Source organism: Misgurnus anguillicaudatus, chromosome 8 (genome assembly GCF_027580225.2).
Source record: "Misgurnus anguillicaudatus chromosome 8, ASM2758022v2, whole genome shotgun sequence".
In the NCBI taxonomy this organism is placed as follows: domain Eukaryota; kingdom Metazoa; phylum Chordata; class Actinopteri; order Cypriniformes; family Cobitidae; genus Misgurnus; species Misgurnus anguillicaudatus.
The window spans coordinates 36450091-36464542 of record NC_073344.2 but is presented as its reverse complement, the minus strand read 5'-3'; the positions used below and the strand labels follow the sequence as shown (position 1 = coordinate 36464542).

General features: G+C 36.9%; 2 protein-coding genes across 6 annotated transcripts; both read right to left on the bottom strand.

Annotated features, from left to right (window-relative positions):
• Positions 1 to 114: 114 nt before the first annotated feature.
• Positions 115 to 5971, bottom strand: catip (ciliogenesis associated TTC17 interacting protein). Of its 2 annotated transcripts, XM_055212637.2 has the most exons (9): positions 5475 to 5961; positions 2625 to 2810; positions 2462 to 2517; positions 2276 to 2362; positions 2005 to 2172; positions 1788 to 1912; positions 1620 to 1696; positions 1423 to 1511; positions 115 to 408 (listed from the first exon to the last, which is right to left on the bottom strand). In XM_055212637.2, exons 1-9 carry the CDS (start codon positions 5554 to 5556, stop codon positions 220 to 222), a joined length of 1059 nt encoding a protein of 352 aa, XP_055068612.2. In that variant the 5' UTR covers positions 5557 to 5961; the 3' UTR covers positions 115 to 219. The 2 variants fall into 2 exon arrangements, with proteins under 2 accessions (XP_055068612.2, XP_055068613.2); XM_055212638.2 differs by lacking the exon at positions 2005 to 2172 and having other exon boundaries at positions 5475 to 5971.
• A 427-nt stretch (positions 5972 to 6398) lies between these two features.
• pnkd (PNKD metallo-beta-lactamase domain containing) lies at positions 6399 to 14430 on the bottom strand. 4 transcript variants are annotated; one of them, XM_055212631.2, is made up of 10 exons: positions 14290 to 14430; positions 13875 to 14063; positions 13427 to 13542; positions 13238 to 13350; positions 12749 to 12807; positions 10017 to 10109; positions 9436 to 9602; positions 9137 to 9223; positions 8845 to 8960; positions 6399 to 7112 (listed from the first exon to the last, which is right to left on the bottom strand). In XM_055212631.2, exons 2-10 carry the CDS (start codon positions 14033 to 14035, stop codon positions 6939 to 6941), a joined length of 1086 nt encoding a protein of 361 aa, XP_055068606.2. In that variant the 5' UTR covers positions 14036 to 14063; positions 14290 to 14430; the 3' UTR covers positions 6399 to 6938. The 4 variants fall into 4 exon arrangements, with proteins under 4 accessions (XP_055068606.2, XP_055068608.2, XP_055068609.2 ...); XM_055212633.2 differs by having other exon boundaries at positions 13875 to 13955; positions 14290 to 14350; XM_055212634.2 differs by lacking the exon at positions 13875 to 14063 and having other exon boundaries at positions 14290 to 14426.
• Positions 14431 to 14452: the final 22 nt, after the last annotated feature.

The window sequence follows — 14452 nt, the reverse complement described above, 5'->3', positions numbered from 1 at the left end:
TGTGCCTGACCTCAGTAGTCACAACAACAATAATCAGACACACAATATATATTGTCTAATTAGTACAATATATAGCACTATATATATATATATATATCATTACGGCAAAGGGAGCCTTGGGAGAAAAGCTTTATTTTATTTTATAATATTTCTTTTAACATCACTGATACATAAAACACATCATGGGTTAGGATTAGTCATCCAGTATGTCGGGAATTTTTAGACTTGGGAGTTTTCACAGGAATTTCCTGGAGGACTTTGAGAAGCAAAGGGTGTGAAGAAGTCACGAGCAAATGAGAAGACATCTGATGGTTTCCTTAACAGCAGGAACTGCAGAAAGTCAGCCATTAAAGCTTTAAGCTCCGGGTGTTGCCTAACGTAGGTGGAGTAATCTGCTTTCAGTTCTTCCTGTGTCATGAATGAAAACAAATATATATAGTACATTTTACATATACGTATAACCTGTACATTTGAAAACATTTGAGTTATTTTTATTTTCAAATTTAAAGGTGCAATGTGGGACTTTTAAAAGTATCTCCAGACAGAAATATAATATAACACATAACTATATTATCGGTTATGAACTGTATTGTTTTTATTACCTTAGAATGAGCCGCTTTTATGTACATCATACACCGCGGGTCCCTTACATGAAAGTCACATACAGTAGCCCTAAACGGACAAACTGTTCTATCGAACACATTTTGTCACTACAATGTCTCACTGTGCGTTCACACCAGACGCGTTAAAGGCGGCATAGTTAGAAGCTTGAACATTTTGAGTTTACTCGCTTCTTTCTCGTGTGAAAGTTGCGTGTGAAATTCTAGTCATGGGAGGGGCTTATATAGCTCAAATTGAGTAAACTTTCGACCTCCTCACTCACTTTCTTTCAAACAGGATCCTTTTAATCCCTGTAAAAGTACAAAGATGTCTTGTGTAGAGGTGATGATTGTCGTGCATTGTTGTTTTGTTTTTCTACCTCCGCTCGCTTCCTTTAATCATGTCACTGCTAGAGTAAGCTCCTGATTGGTTAACGCAGCGCGGAAATCCGCCAAAGTTAAAAATTTTTAAACTCGCGCGGATCACATGGCAACGCTGAATTTGTACGGAATGCGCGTTTCGCACCATCCACGCTGCGCCATTCGCGTTACCGCGTCGCAGGTTGCATATTCGCGTCTTTGCACATGTAAATCACTTGCCTTCTCTTCCGCGTCTGGTGTGAACGCAACATTAGACTATGACGTGTTTGTCCTATAGCGGCTACCGTAGCTTCACTCTGCATTTCCAAAATGAAGGGTGAGCTATGGACTGAGCCATTGGTTGCAATTCACGGTGTCACCACTAAATGCCGCTTAAAGTCCCACATTGCACATATAAGTTTTGTATGACATCAGTTACATGCTTGTGAATAGACACGGACACCTTTCTGTCCAGAAACTTTGAGTTAAGCTCCATGTCTTCTTCCCAGATGAGTGGCTTCTTCTCAAAAACAGGAATTTGGTCATTGTCCCCTGTTAAAACAAATTTATTCAAATTTTCTCACATTATATTTTGAATGTAGATCAATAAGTTTTTCTTATCACAAAAGAGCTGACTGCAAAGTGATAAAATCTTCAAACCTCCATCATGCAAGAGAGGCAAATGTAGTAGCGTCATCATTGCAGGTGAACCTAACTGTACTCTGCTTGCTAGATGCCTAGGTTTAAAAAATATTCATGAAAAATTAACTTAATCCATTTTAAATCCTATTCTGTCTTAGTTGATATTTTAAAATAAAATGTTTCTACCCATCAGACAGGAGGTAGGAGTTCCAAGTTGATGGGATTTCCTTTGCAGAAGAGACAGTCCTTTCTATTCCAAAAATATTGACCAATTCTTCCCCAATTTTCTGTTTCTTCCAGCCGAGGGCTCTCTGTACCAAACAAAGTGTATCACAAAATGAAATGAAATAAAGTAAAATAAAGGCTGAAATTCAAGCAATAATTTTCCTGTAAGAAAAATTACATAGGTTGACTTTGATATCACAGTATCTGCATCGAATGACAGAAACGTCAGGTTTTCTGGAACAATCTTCTGTCGAGTCAGTATGCGCAGGATCAGAAAGTTGGAAGCCTCAGATACAAAGCCTTTTAGAGAGATTAGTGGAAATGTGTGTGTTTGCGTCTTCACTCCCTATAGAATTTGTTTAAAGAAAAGCATTATTGTGACAAACTGGCAAACAGGAAGTAACAAGTTATACCAACAAAGTATGGATAATACTTTGCACAACACTCACCTCTTTATCTGAGATTATCCTGTTTACCACTAGCTGATCATCTTGTCTAATCATTTGTACTTTCCGATCCAGCATCTGGTTTTCTAACTGAAAAATGCACATTACATGTTATATTTGAAATAAGGTTAAAACATATAGACATAAAAACAGATCTTAAAACTTATATACTATAAGAAATAAAGATACCTTTACATATTCATGTTGATTCTCTTCCAATATTTCAAGCCTTTCAGATATATAAGCTGTTAGCAATAAAAGGATACACACATATTAAATATTAATTAATTAGTATAACTTAAACGTCATATGTGCCTTACGTTACTAAATAAATGAAAAAGTGAAAGCTCACCCACAATTGATGTGCCACAAGGTACTTCATCAATCACCCCATGACTGCTCGCATGGAGCAGAAAGCAGAGCTCTTCATTATAGCTCGCCCTAGAGACGCTGATAGAGAAATCTCCCAGTTCTCTGCCCGACTCGGATACATTCACCAGCGAGTCCGCAAACAAACATTGGTCCAGATCACTGGGTGCTGACAGTGACAGTAGCAAAGTAAATTTAAGTCATGTATTGTTTCAGACATGGCACAATATTTACTTATGCTTTACAAATATATATATATATATATATATATATATATATATATATATATATATATATATATATATATATATATATATATTTGTGACAGTTTTTGATCTCTATTAATTCTAGGTATTACAAACACAATTGTTCGTTCATGATGGATCTGTGCATTGAATAAATGTAAAAAATAACATTAAAAAAGCACTACATAAGTATTGTTTCATTGTTAGTTAATGTTAACACATGCACTTAAGTGTTGCCCATAAATGATGCATATGAAGGAGTCGTGTATTTAAAGAGCACCAATTATATGAATCACGATTTCCTTTGGTGTATATTAGTACATGTTAACAGAGTTAGATATGCAAAAGATAGGCTACATACCACAAAGTAAACGATGACGGAAGTTATCGTCTCTAACGTACATCTCTTTTTTTGGACTACAACAAACACATGGGCTGCATCTGAAAACTCTAAATTGCTGCCTTCTGAGGCAGCATTCCAAGGCAGGAAGGCATCAAGGCATGTCCCAATCCAATGTTAGGTTAACTTCCTGACTCCTGAGATACCTCCATCGTCCTGTCTCACAATTCTATGCGTGTGCGCATGGGGAATGTGATTGGTCAAGCCTAGTCGAGTTTGAAAAAATAAAATGGCGGCCAAGAATGCGGCTGGAGTACCAATTTAGTGTAAATAAATGTATATTTTCACTTTTTAATTGCATTTCTAGCGAGAAATTAGTATTGTAGTTTTCAAATATGTGATAAGTTATCACAAACGCACTCTGTGTTTATATTTCAAACACGCTGCCTTTGAAGTGTGTCCGAAAGCGTTTCTCTGAGCTGCCTTCATGCCTCCGAAGTCATTGCCTCATGAGGCAGCGAGGCAATAAATCAGCTGCCTAAGTTTTCGGACGCAGGCGACAGTTGTAGGCGACAGTTTACTTTCTGGGATTTGTGATGTAGACAAGAGGCGACATTACCATAATTCCTCCCGCTTCAGACTCATAGCCTGTAAGTTAACTCCTGTTAGCAACGAAATCTTTCAAACATTGTAAGGAGCGTCACATTTCCGGCTGACGTCAGAGGTATTTATACTAATCACAACGTACAGATTAGCTGGCCAAACAGAGACAGTTTTGTACAAAATCTGTTCGTTTCATGAAGAAAGGGAAATCTAATGCTACAAAAATGTATGGTATGTGGAAAATAATTAGTTTTTTGAACCATAAACCACTCGAACACATTGTATTATGGGTCATTCTACAAAAAAGGTGGAAATGCTTGTCTCTTGCTTTTGCAGACCCCTTAATCATTTAATTTGACCTAATAATTCCATAATGATATATATTTAATAAATATAGACTGTCCTTAAAATGATGAGAGAGTTTATTTATTTAAATATTTTTTTCCCTTTTTTAACTTTTTTTTTTTTAAATGTCTGGTCCTGAAAATTGCCCTGTCCCTTTGATCATACATGGAAGTTGAACTGTGTACTTATTATTTAAAACCATGTTTTTTATAAAACAAATCTAATTAACATTTAACCATGTATGAATTTACTACAACACTGAAATGGTAAAAATACACTACTACTATGATTAATATCAAATAAATATTTGTCCCCCAAATTTTTGTCATTGGTGTTACCCTACCCAAAGCACTTTAATTTTGAAACAATGCATCAGCTCTTTGACGGTTTTCCTGGGTCAAGAGGTCAGTGGAAGAAGTGCAGTGGAGAAAGGCAAAAGGTTTTTGAGATGTCTTACCTTATTTGTCTAAAATATCACGATATCTAAGAATTTTGAGATAAGATTTTTTTGGATGTCATTAGTGTTACTCTTTTTTAAAGCTGGGAGTGTTAAGATCTTTACATAAAAATTAATTATAAATTATACTGGATAAGTATGTGATTGTTACATCTCTAATAAAATAGCACATGGTTATTGCCAGCCATTTTGTTAAAATGTTAGTTTTTTTCTGTAAATTGTCATTGGTGTTAACGTCATTGGTGTTACTTCTCTAATGAGTACTTCCTAAGCACTATTCCTGACCAACACAAAAGCATAAAACCAAAACAAGATGGACAAATTTTAAGTTTATAAGTTTTATCAAATTAAATATCTTTTATTATATTATCATTTTGTCAGGTATTGAAGATACAACGTCATGGATTCTTTATTAAAATGTATTAAAAAATGTAAACCTAGATTAAGCTCCCTGTTTTGCGGATGCATAGATTTGACAAGTTAATTAATGCTATTAAAGAAGTTTTGGGTATGTTGAAAGAAGTTTATTTAAGCAGATTTCCATCACCCGAATTCCACATTATACAAAATAACATTGTTTTAGCAATGAAATAGGTGCTCTTTAAATCTCACTGTATTTGCATGGCTATCAGTCCTGCTAAAGTTATATCATAATGAAAACCAGTTATTTAACTTGAACCCAGATAAGAAAAAAATAATATTAAAATTTCATTAATTACGTGTGCTTTCAATCGTTTACACCTTTGATGTCATTAACAGATGCTGCTGACCCAAAATAGCATCTCTTTAACTCAGGCAAAATAAGTTAAGTTGCTTAATGTCAGTCATGTTTAAATTACTCACCAATGTTGTTAATAAACTCTAGTGCATTAACTGAAGCTTTCAGTTCTTCTGTGTCACTCTGGCTGGTTTCGCTGTCCTCCATGTGTCTTGAAAAGTGTAGGTAATCAAAACAAACTATGTGTCATATACATATAACTTCGCCCTTAAAGTTAATATGGGTTCGTTATCTTTGCTTATGTATTCCTATTATGTAATTGTATGTCTTTTTTAAACGCCCATCCCCCTTGTCACAGCTCAGCCGATGTCAAATGGACAGACGCTATCTGGCTAAAGCTACCTAACAGCAAATCAAACAAATGTTCCAACGTTTCAAAATGTACAAAATGTTTAACACGACAGACATTAAAACAATTTACTAGCAGAAACTATATTAAGACTTCTAATCCTTTTATTTAAGCTCTACGTGCATTTTCGTTCATGTCGTAAACTTATTAGCATCTTTGGTTTCCACGGTAACGATGCTATCAGAATCTACCGTAAACCTTCTGATATGCGCGGTGAACACTAACATGCGCGTGACAGTTTGCCAAATAATAATGCGCCTATATGTTCTCGCTATGAAAATTATATATATATATATATATATATATATATATATATATATATATATATATATATATATATATATATATATATATATATATATATATATAGTGCGTAGCAAATAGTATGCAAGCACTGTGAATTACTAACACATAGCGGAAGTAATGAAAGTTGTTGCCTGACAGACACTAAAAAAATCATTAAAAATCACATCAAAACACAGCTACTTGCATTTCAGGTTTTCTTCATACATTATTCCAAAGTAATATTTACTGTATTTACTTTTTCAATATACTATGATTTGTGATGTACCAATTCTAATTTCAAAAACTATTTAGGATGTATAGTGAAACACATACAGTATTGAAGACAAAACGCATATTTAAGATTTTGGGGTTTAATATCACAAAACCTTCATAAATATTAGTGCAGTACCATACGTATTGCAAAAATTGGTGGTTTTACATGTGGTATTCACTCAACATACATGCACATACACACAAATGGCCAGTGGTTGGGATACAGTATCACTACTTAAGAAATGTAAAACTTCAGATCACATACAGTAGTCTTAACAAATCCTTCAAATTAAAAAAAAACATTTTGTATAGAAAACAATGCCCAAGTCTACCTTCCGATGCTCTTTGTGCACAGAACCTTTGTATTTACAGTTTATGACACAATTTAACTTCACAGGTGTTTTTAATTTAAAGCGATTGATTGCAATTAAAGGGATAGTTCACCCAAAAATGAACATTCATCAGAACATAGAAATCTATACAGATTTGTAACAACTTGAGGGTAATGACATAATTTTTATTTTTGGGTGAACTATTCCTTTAAATGTTGGGAACACAACATGTTTAGCTTGGAATGGTGTTTCAGTGGTTACTTTATACAAATCTCAGTAGATCAAAAGTCTTATCGGCCCTTATAAATGTCCTTTCTTCTACGCAGCTCCTCTAAAACACGAGCGCGGTATGAAGTCCAGTCCTCATCTTGGTTTTGTTGCAGACCCAGAGCCTGGTGGAGATCCTGAGCATGGCTTCGTAGGAAGGGATTGTACTGTTTCTCCTCTGAGAGAGTGGATGGACACTGTGAAAAGTGGTGAAAACAGAACTGTTTATTGTGAATTAAAACCACAAGAGTCTAAAATGAGTGAAAGTGGACACACTGAAAATGAAAAATTGCTCAATAGAGACAGAGCGCAGGACGATTATTATTACTATAGAAAAGCAATTGTTACATTTTAACGTAAAAATGAAACTATAATTGTATGTCTTTTGTTTTTAACTGAATGGCGTATGCGGTCAACAAATACGACTTCCGGAAGATGCACCGAGATCCTGGCCAGGACACGTCCGGGAAGAATGGCACGTATGGTCACCCCAGGGCTCGAAATTGCGACTATTTTGGTCGCATATGCGACCGAAATTTAATCTGCGTGACCTTAAAATTTATTTGGGAGCATTTGTGCGACTGCCCATTTTGTTGTGGTGCGACTTGATTTAGATTGTGATGCTGCGTGCTGCTGTCCCAGGTTCAGTGTTCTCTCCAACGTTGCATAACCAATCAAATTTAACCATTAAGTTCTTGCGTTTAATGAAGACCGCAGATTGGCTAATATGAGCGTCAATCATTCCTTTTTGCCGTGCTACGTTGGTACGTGAAGCGCGAAAATTTGGAAAAAGACGAACCGCGAGCATGACAAGAACGAGCCGACTACAGCCAATGTTACTTCTGTAATTAATGACGACGATCATTAATTTTGAGCCCTGCACCCTAACTAAGGCCTAGTCCTGGATTTATCTAAACCCTGTCCGGGAAACAACCCCCAAGAGGCGGTTTCTAATCCCAGTCTAATCCTAGACTAAAATACATGTTTGAGCTGTCTTAAATGAAAAAAATCTTTAAAAATAGCAGTCCGATTGCTTTATTCCAAGATTCACCTTAGGGTTGCACAATAAATGGCACGTGATTGTCATTGCGCATCTTGTCAGCAAAGCAGGTTTCTTGATTAGTAGTTAATCGCCAGCACCTGCTTTCAGATGGACTGGCATTAACTACAAAGGGGTGCATTTCTCAAAAGCATCGTTAGCCAACTACTGTCGTAAGTTTCATTGTTACTGACAAAGTTCAACAATTTGGTGTTTCACGAAACCATAGTTCAAACAAACATTCGCAAGCTGCATCGCAAACTTGTGTGGTTTGAACGACAGCTCTTAACCTGTGGTTAGAAGCATAGTTCCTTGTTAATATAATATGTAGACTTACATTGATCATGCTTTTAAACTAACCATGACTATCCATCATTCTAAATATATACAAATTTTATTTTACATCTTCAAGTTGTAAACAGAATTAAAGCGCTGTTATTTGAAAACTGCGCATGTGCGTAGATCTACAAGCTTTAAGACCCTAAGGGAATCCCTGGGAGAGGGAACTTACGCATTAATTAAATATTTGTGGAAAAAACAGATAACTAATGTTAAATCACGATAACAAAATCAGTCTTCCGATGCAAGTTAGTTATTTACAGCTGTAATCTGACATTAAATCGATTTGCACAGATTAATTAGTACTCCACCTCCCACATGACATCATCAACTATGTTGTTAAACCAACATGGTTCAAAGGACGAATGTGCGACAAAGTCGTGACAAGCTAGTTAGATTTCCAACTATGCGTTGTACTATGGTGGTTCAGCAGCTAGTTATGTTGTTGTTCGAGAAAAGCAGCCCAGGGCCGTACCGCCCCTAGAAGTATTTACTAAATACCAAGTTTATAAGCGCTTAATATCAAAATAATTGATTTTACAGAGACTTACCGTGCAAAATCCCTGAGCCCTCTTTTGAAGCACCCACTGTAATTTCTGGTCCCGCACAATATTATAAGGCTCCACCTCAGCAGCAAACAGCAAATTATCTTCTGCATACTCATGTCCTGAATTAACAAAAAATCTTGCATTAACCTTAACATACATTACCCTTTTGGACTGTATGAAACATGGGATAAGACAACCCAGGATAACACTGACCCTGAGATAACATGTAATGACATTTTCTATGTAAAAAACCTTATAACATTATAAGAGCATTTTTAAAACTGTGTTTTCTTACCCGGCCAAAGCAGAGTATTATCATTTAGTGATCCCACCGTGTCCAGGGATGACAGCATTGTTAAGGCATTACCCTCAAACATCCTCCCTACAAGGTATGGAAATGAATCAGAGCTTTAAATAGTACTGGCTGGATTCAAGAATGCTACATTCTTGTTTGCTATACGTCTACTGTGCATCGTCAATAACTAGCTAGCAAACGTTAGTTGAGTTACAATAACAGTACAATAATTCATGCAGAACAGTATACTGCGCATACACCTGCACTAATACCTGCTTCCAAATAATGCAAACACTCACCACATCCAGAAAGGAACACCAGGTCCCCTGAAAACAAACTGCTGGGGCCACCCATCGCCCGGCCATCAAGCAGGTAGATTATGTGACCCACTGTGTGCCCAGGAGTATAGAAGGCCTTGAACTGAAGCCGAGTGCCAAAATCTATCGTGTCTTTGTCTGAAAGGGGACTAAAAATTCAAGAAAACATCACTTCAACTGGTATGCTGCATAATAAGCACACTTTCAAGTAAAGCTCTTAAACAGTAATAAATACTATTGTAAAAATAACTGTAAGCCTAATCTGTCCGGTAAAAAGAATTAGTTGCTATGTCTCTGTAACACTTTACAATACAGTTGTATGTGTTTACATTAGTTAATGCATTAGCTAACTTTTACTAAAGTGTTACCTATGTCTGAAACATAGGCTAAATATGTTGTGACATATTTGCCAATGTATGGTAACCCATGCTTGGAATGTGACCTCTGCATTTAACCTATTCAGTGAGTAGTAGTGAACGCACGCACAGAGCAGTAGGCAGCTATCACTGAGAGCAATTGGGGTTAAGCTATTATAATATCAGAAGATATTAAAAGGCACTGACTGTGTAAGTCCTGGAATGTTGTCCATAGCATTCCCATATACTCTGCAGGAACTGTAGCGTCTCTTTAGAGCCCTGTTTCCTCCACTGTGGTCCCTTATTAGGGAAAAATAAATACATAAAATGTATCATTACATGATACAATACAAAATTCACTTTATATTCCTCATAATCACGTGTTGGGACTAATGTAATTTTAAAAGAATATTTAAACCAAAATTAACATTTTGATTTAGTTTTAAATGTTCTGTTGGCTGTATTTTATACTAACATGTATCTAACAATGATGTAGTGTTAAAAAACAAAAACGTGATTATGGATGGATTTGTTAAAGGCAAATTGTTTGTAGTAGCATATATAATAGGGTTGTGACAATTAATTGTATATTGAATGAATAAATGAATTTGAATGAATTACTGTGAAATGCCGCAACATCCAAAAGCCAGAGGGCGCTCTTGTGCAGAAACGCCATTTGTGCCAAAGAAGAAGTATTATTACAAAACGCTTTTCCAGGAAATATCTAGAGGCATATTTATATCGCTGTTCTTCAGATTGTTTCGGATATTTTCATTATCATAGTGAATATTTTGAATGACTGTGTTTGACGAGAGTTGCTTTTTTGCTTTATGAGTCAAACTAAGAAGTTAACATAACAGCATTTTAATATAATAGTAATAGTTTGTGTTCAACTGAAGAAATTCTGTTTAAAGCGCAGCGTAGGGGTGCACCGATATATCGGCCGATGATGCTTGCTATGCTTCTCAATGAATTACGGTAAAATGCCGCTACATCCAAAAGCCAGGGGGCACTCTTGTGCAGAAACTCTGCGCTGCAGACGAAGAACCATCCACATGCAGCTATGACACGCAGCTCCACGAAATGGCTTAAGGATATATTTATATTGCTGTTCTTCAAACCTTTTCAGGTATTTTCATGATAATAAAGAATATATATGATGATTATGTTTGACGAGTGTTGCTTTTTCAAATGAATGTTATAAATGACTCAAACTAACAGTGATTTCAGATCAATAAGGACTTACTGATCAAAAGCCGAAGTACGTGAAATAGTTGTAAATAATATCGGCTGTGCGATTCAGAATAGTTACCGGCCACATATTATTAGCGTATATCGGCATCGGTGCACCCCTAAAATATTGCTTACATTTAATCAATTTTTCATGTTTTTAATACCCACATGAAATGTATTCTTCCATTTTACATAAATACTAACTCAACTAACCTAATTTTCACACAAACAAAGGATTCTTTTGAGGAAAAGTATGAATGCCCCCTCACTAGAGTTTGGACAAAAGTGTCTTCTTTAGAGGCTGTTTAAACAATAACAACGCCTTGTCGTCTCCGTGTAAACTTAGCAAACGTGAATCTGTGAGAAGTGAGAAACGGAGTTTATTAACTTTCTCCAACAAAGTTTACAAAATATTGCTGCTTTATAGACCAGGGTCAACTACTCGACGCTTTTGCCATCTTGATTGTTTGTATTTATCAATTAGTTGAAGAATGCAGGCGTGTAGTGTTTCTTTACAAGGTAACATCACCATCTACTGGCCTGGCATGCATAAAAACTGCATTTTTAGTTGTCTTTATGGATCTGTGAATTTTTTTGACAGTGTTATTGTGTGTGTGCGTGACATTTTTCAAAAATGCAAAAGAAAAACTTTTAAGTTTTTCCCTACATCGTCGTCGTGCAAAGCCTGGAATATAGACCGTTTCATCGGAGACACATGTGTTGTCACGGTTACGCACACAGTCTTATGATAACGAAAACTGCGTCACGTACACTGTACGCGAGCCCTCACTTATGTGTAAAAAAATGGACCATACTTCGGCCTTAAAGGACAAGTTCAGCATTTAACACTTAAAGCCGTGTTTTCCTGTTTATGATGAAATAGAACAGTTCCGACCGACATTTGGACACATGATGCTGGCCGAGAACCCTCGGGTGTTTGTTGCATTACCCCCCCCACACACACACCTCTACAATGGCTGCATAGGTGCACTGGAACAATCCCTCCCAAAATGCACCCAACCTTCGTCCACAAAGACGTGAAATCACCGAGTGGTCAGGGGTGTTCCCCGATATGCTCACACAAAAATCGCCGCAAAAGATGCTCTCCATCAGGTTTTATAGTAGTTTTCGTCCAACTCCATTGACTTGTATTAGATATGCTGTGAGGTACGGTATTACTCCGCCGCCAGGAACGTTGTTTGTATTCTTGCAATTGGCAAAGGCGGATTATCGCCACCAACTGGGCTGGAGTGTCTATTATTCAAGCTCTCAACGGAAGAATATACGGGTGTGAGGCGTTTGGAAAAATAGGTCCACAAGTTTACAACGAATGGTAAAACAGCTGTTGGAAAGCATCTTTTGCAGCGATTTTCGTGTGAGCACATCAGTGAGCACCCCTGACCACTCGGCGAGTTGCACGTCCCCGCAAACGAAAGTCCAATGCATTCTAGGAAGGACTGCTCCAGTGCACCCATGCAGCCACTGCAGAGGTAGTGGACGATACAACAGAAACCGAAAATTCTCAGGCCAGCATCACACGTCCAAACTTCAGTCAAAACCGCTCTATTTCATCACAAACAATCTGAATACAGGGCTTAAGGTGTAAAATACCGAACTTGTCCTTTAAACATAGCCTTAATTTCAGTAGCTCTATAGGCAAAAATCTGCATTCATGTCATTGTGCAATATTTAGATTTTATTCTTACCAGTGTTTGTGTGTGCAGAGAACAGCATGTAACGTCACTCCTTCTTCCTCTAGGCATGCCTATGTGGAAGTATAATCACACCACAAAAAGCGGTAAAAGAGCTGTGGTTAAATGCCACACATAATATTACATGCATGACTTTATGTGAGATCATTCCTAGTACAGCATATCTTTATGTATAAACCACTTGATATCCTGATTATGAGAATGCGTCTCTAAATCCAAATCCTAACTGACCACAATATTACTCAGCTATTCATGAAAACATATATGAAGTTCATGCCAAAGCACCTTACAATCTTTTAGTTATGATGACAGATTGCCAATGAAAATAACTAAATATAAATGACACCGGCTTTGGCGGTCTAGTAAACCATGGAGGATAAAGAAGTATTTCCACTAAACCATTTGTGGGTTGGCAATTTTACTCTACAAGGCACAGAATCCAACAAAACCATTTTTGAAACCACCGATTGCTTTAAATCTAACCTGAACAGGCTGGGGGTCGGCAGGGTCCACCACAACTGCCAGATTCGATGCAGTGTCAATGATCACATAGCTGTAGTTGTCCGACAGGATGGGTACTGGTATTATTTTGACGCCTGTTGTAAGATGAAACAACATTCAGTGCTGGGAATCAATAGTGGGATGTGTGACGTAATAGGTATTTCTGCTCACCGTTTATTATAGTGGGTTGAGTTCTGGAGTGGCCGGAGGGGTATCGTTCCCTTGCTTTCCTTATCTGCCTCTTATGAAACATATACCCGAGTTTTGTCCGTGTATAAAGAGAGTACCTGCGTGCATTTTCAAGATTACATTTGTATGTCAAACTTATAATGACACTATGTCATAACGTTTGCATTTAGACAGATCGTAACATTATCCTAGTAAGAAATTAAATTTACATTGATCTAACCACAGTTATTGCATCCTTACCGGTCTCGTACAAAGTACAAAACCTGCAAATCAGTGGCAGGCACTAAAGGAAATTAGATGATTTACGTTTACATATTAAATAATTTACACATGTAAAATAGTGTTTGTGTAACAGCGCAAGTGTTTATTAGAAAACAGATGTGTGTATTAAAAAAGTGTATATAATAAACACAACAAATTAGTCACTTACGCAATCCAAAACAATGGTTTCTCTGTGCGAGCCATCAGTTTACCGATCACAGTATTTTTCCATGAAGTTTTTCTGCCACATCTAATAACACGACAAATGCAAAGCCCTCCACATACTGAAGCCATACAAAGTAAATAAACGGTCCAGTCCGGAAGCGCCATTACTGTGGGCGTGTCGGTGATGACGCAACTAAATTAGACAAACACGATTGGCCAGAAGTAAAACTTACCGTAAATACTCGTTTATTTTACTGCGTAGGCACATTATAATTACACATAAAAAGTCAAACAGAAATGTGTTTGCAAGGATTTAAAATGTACCCTTGTTACTTAAATAAATTAGAATTGCCTATTTTTATAATACGTAGTATTCGTTTTTGTTTTGTGTTCTTTGGTGCAAGTACTAAAAGAACTACCTTTATCGGAGAGTCGTGTTCATGTAGGTCTCTGCACTGTGGCCATCTTTATCGATTGATGATTGGCTCTTTTAACCGGAAGGCGGGACTTCGCTAGAGCGCCACCCTTTCCCTTCAGATCCCGGGCTCTGTTTGGTAAACATACAGCAATTGGCGCCACCTG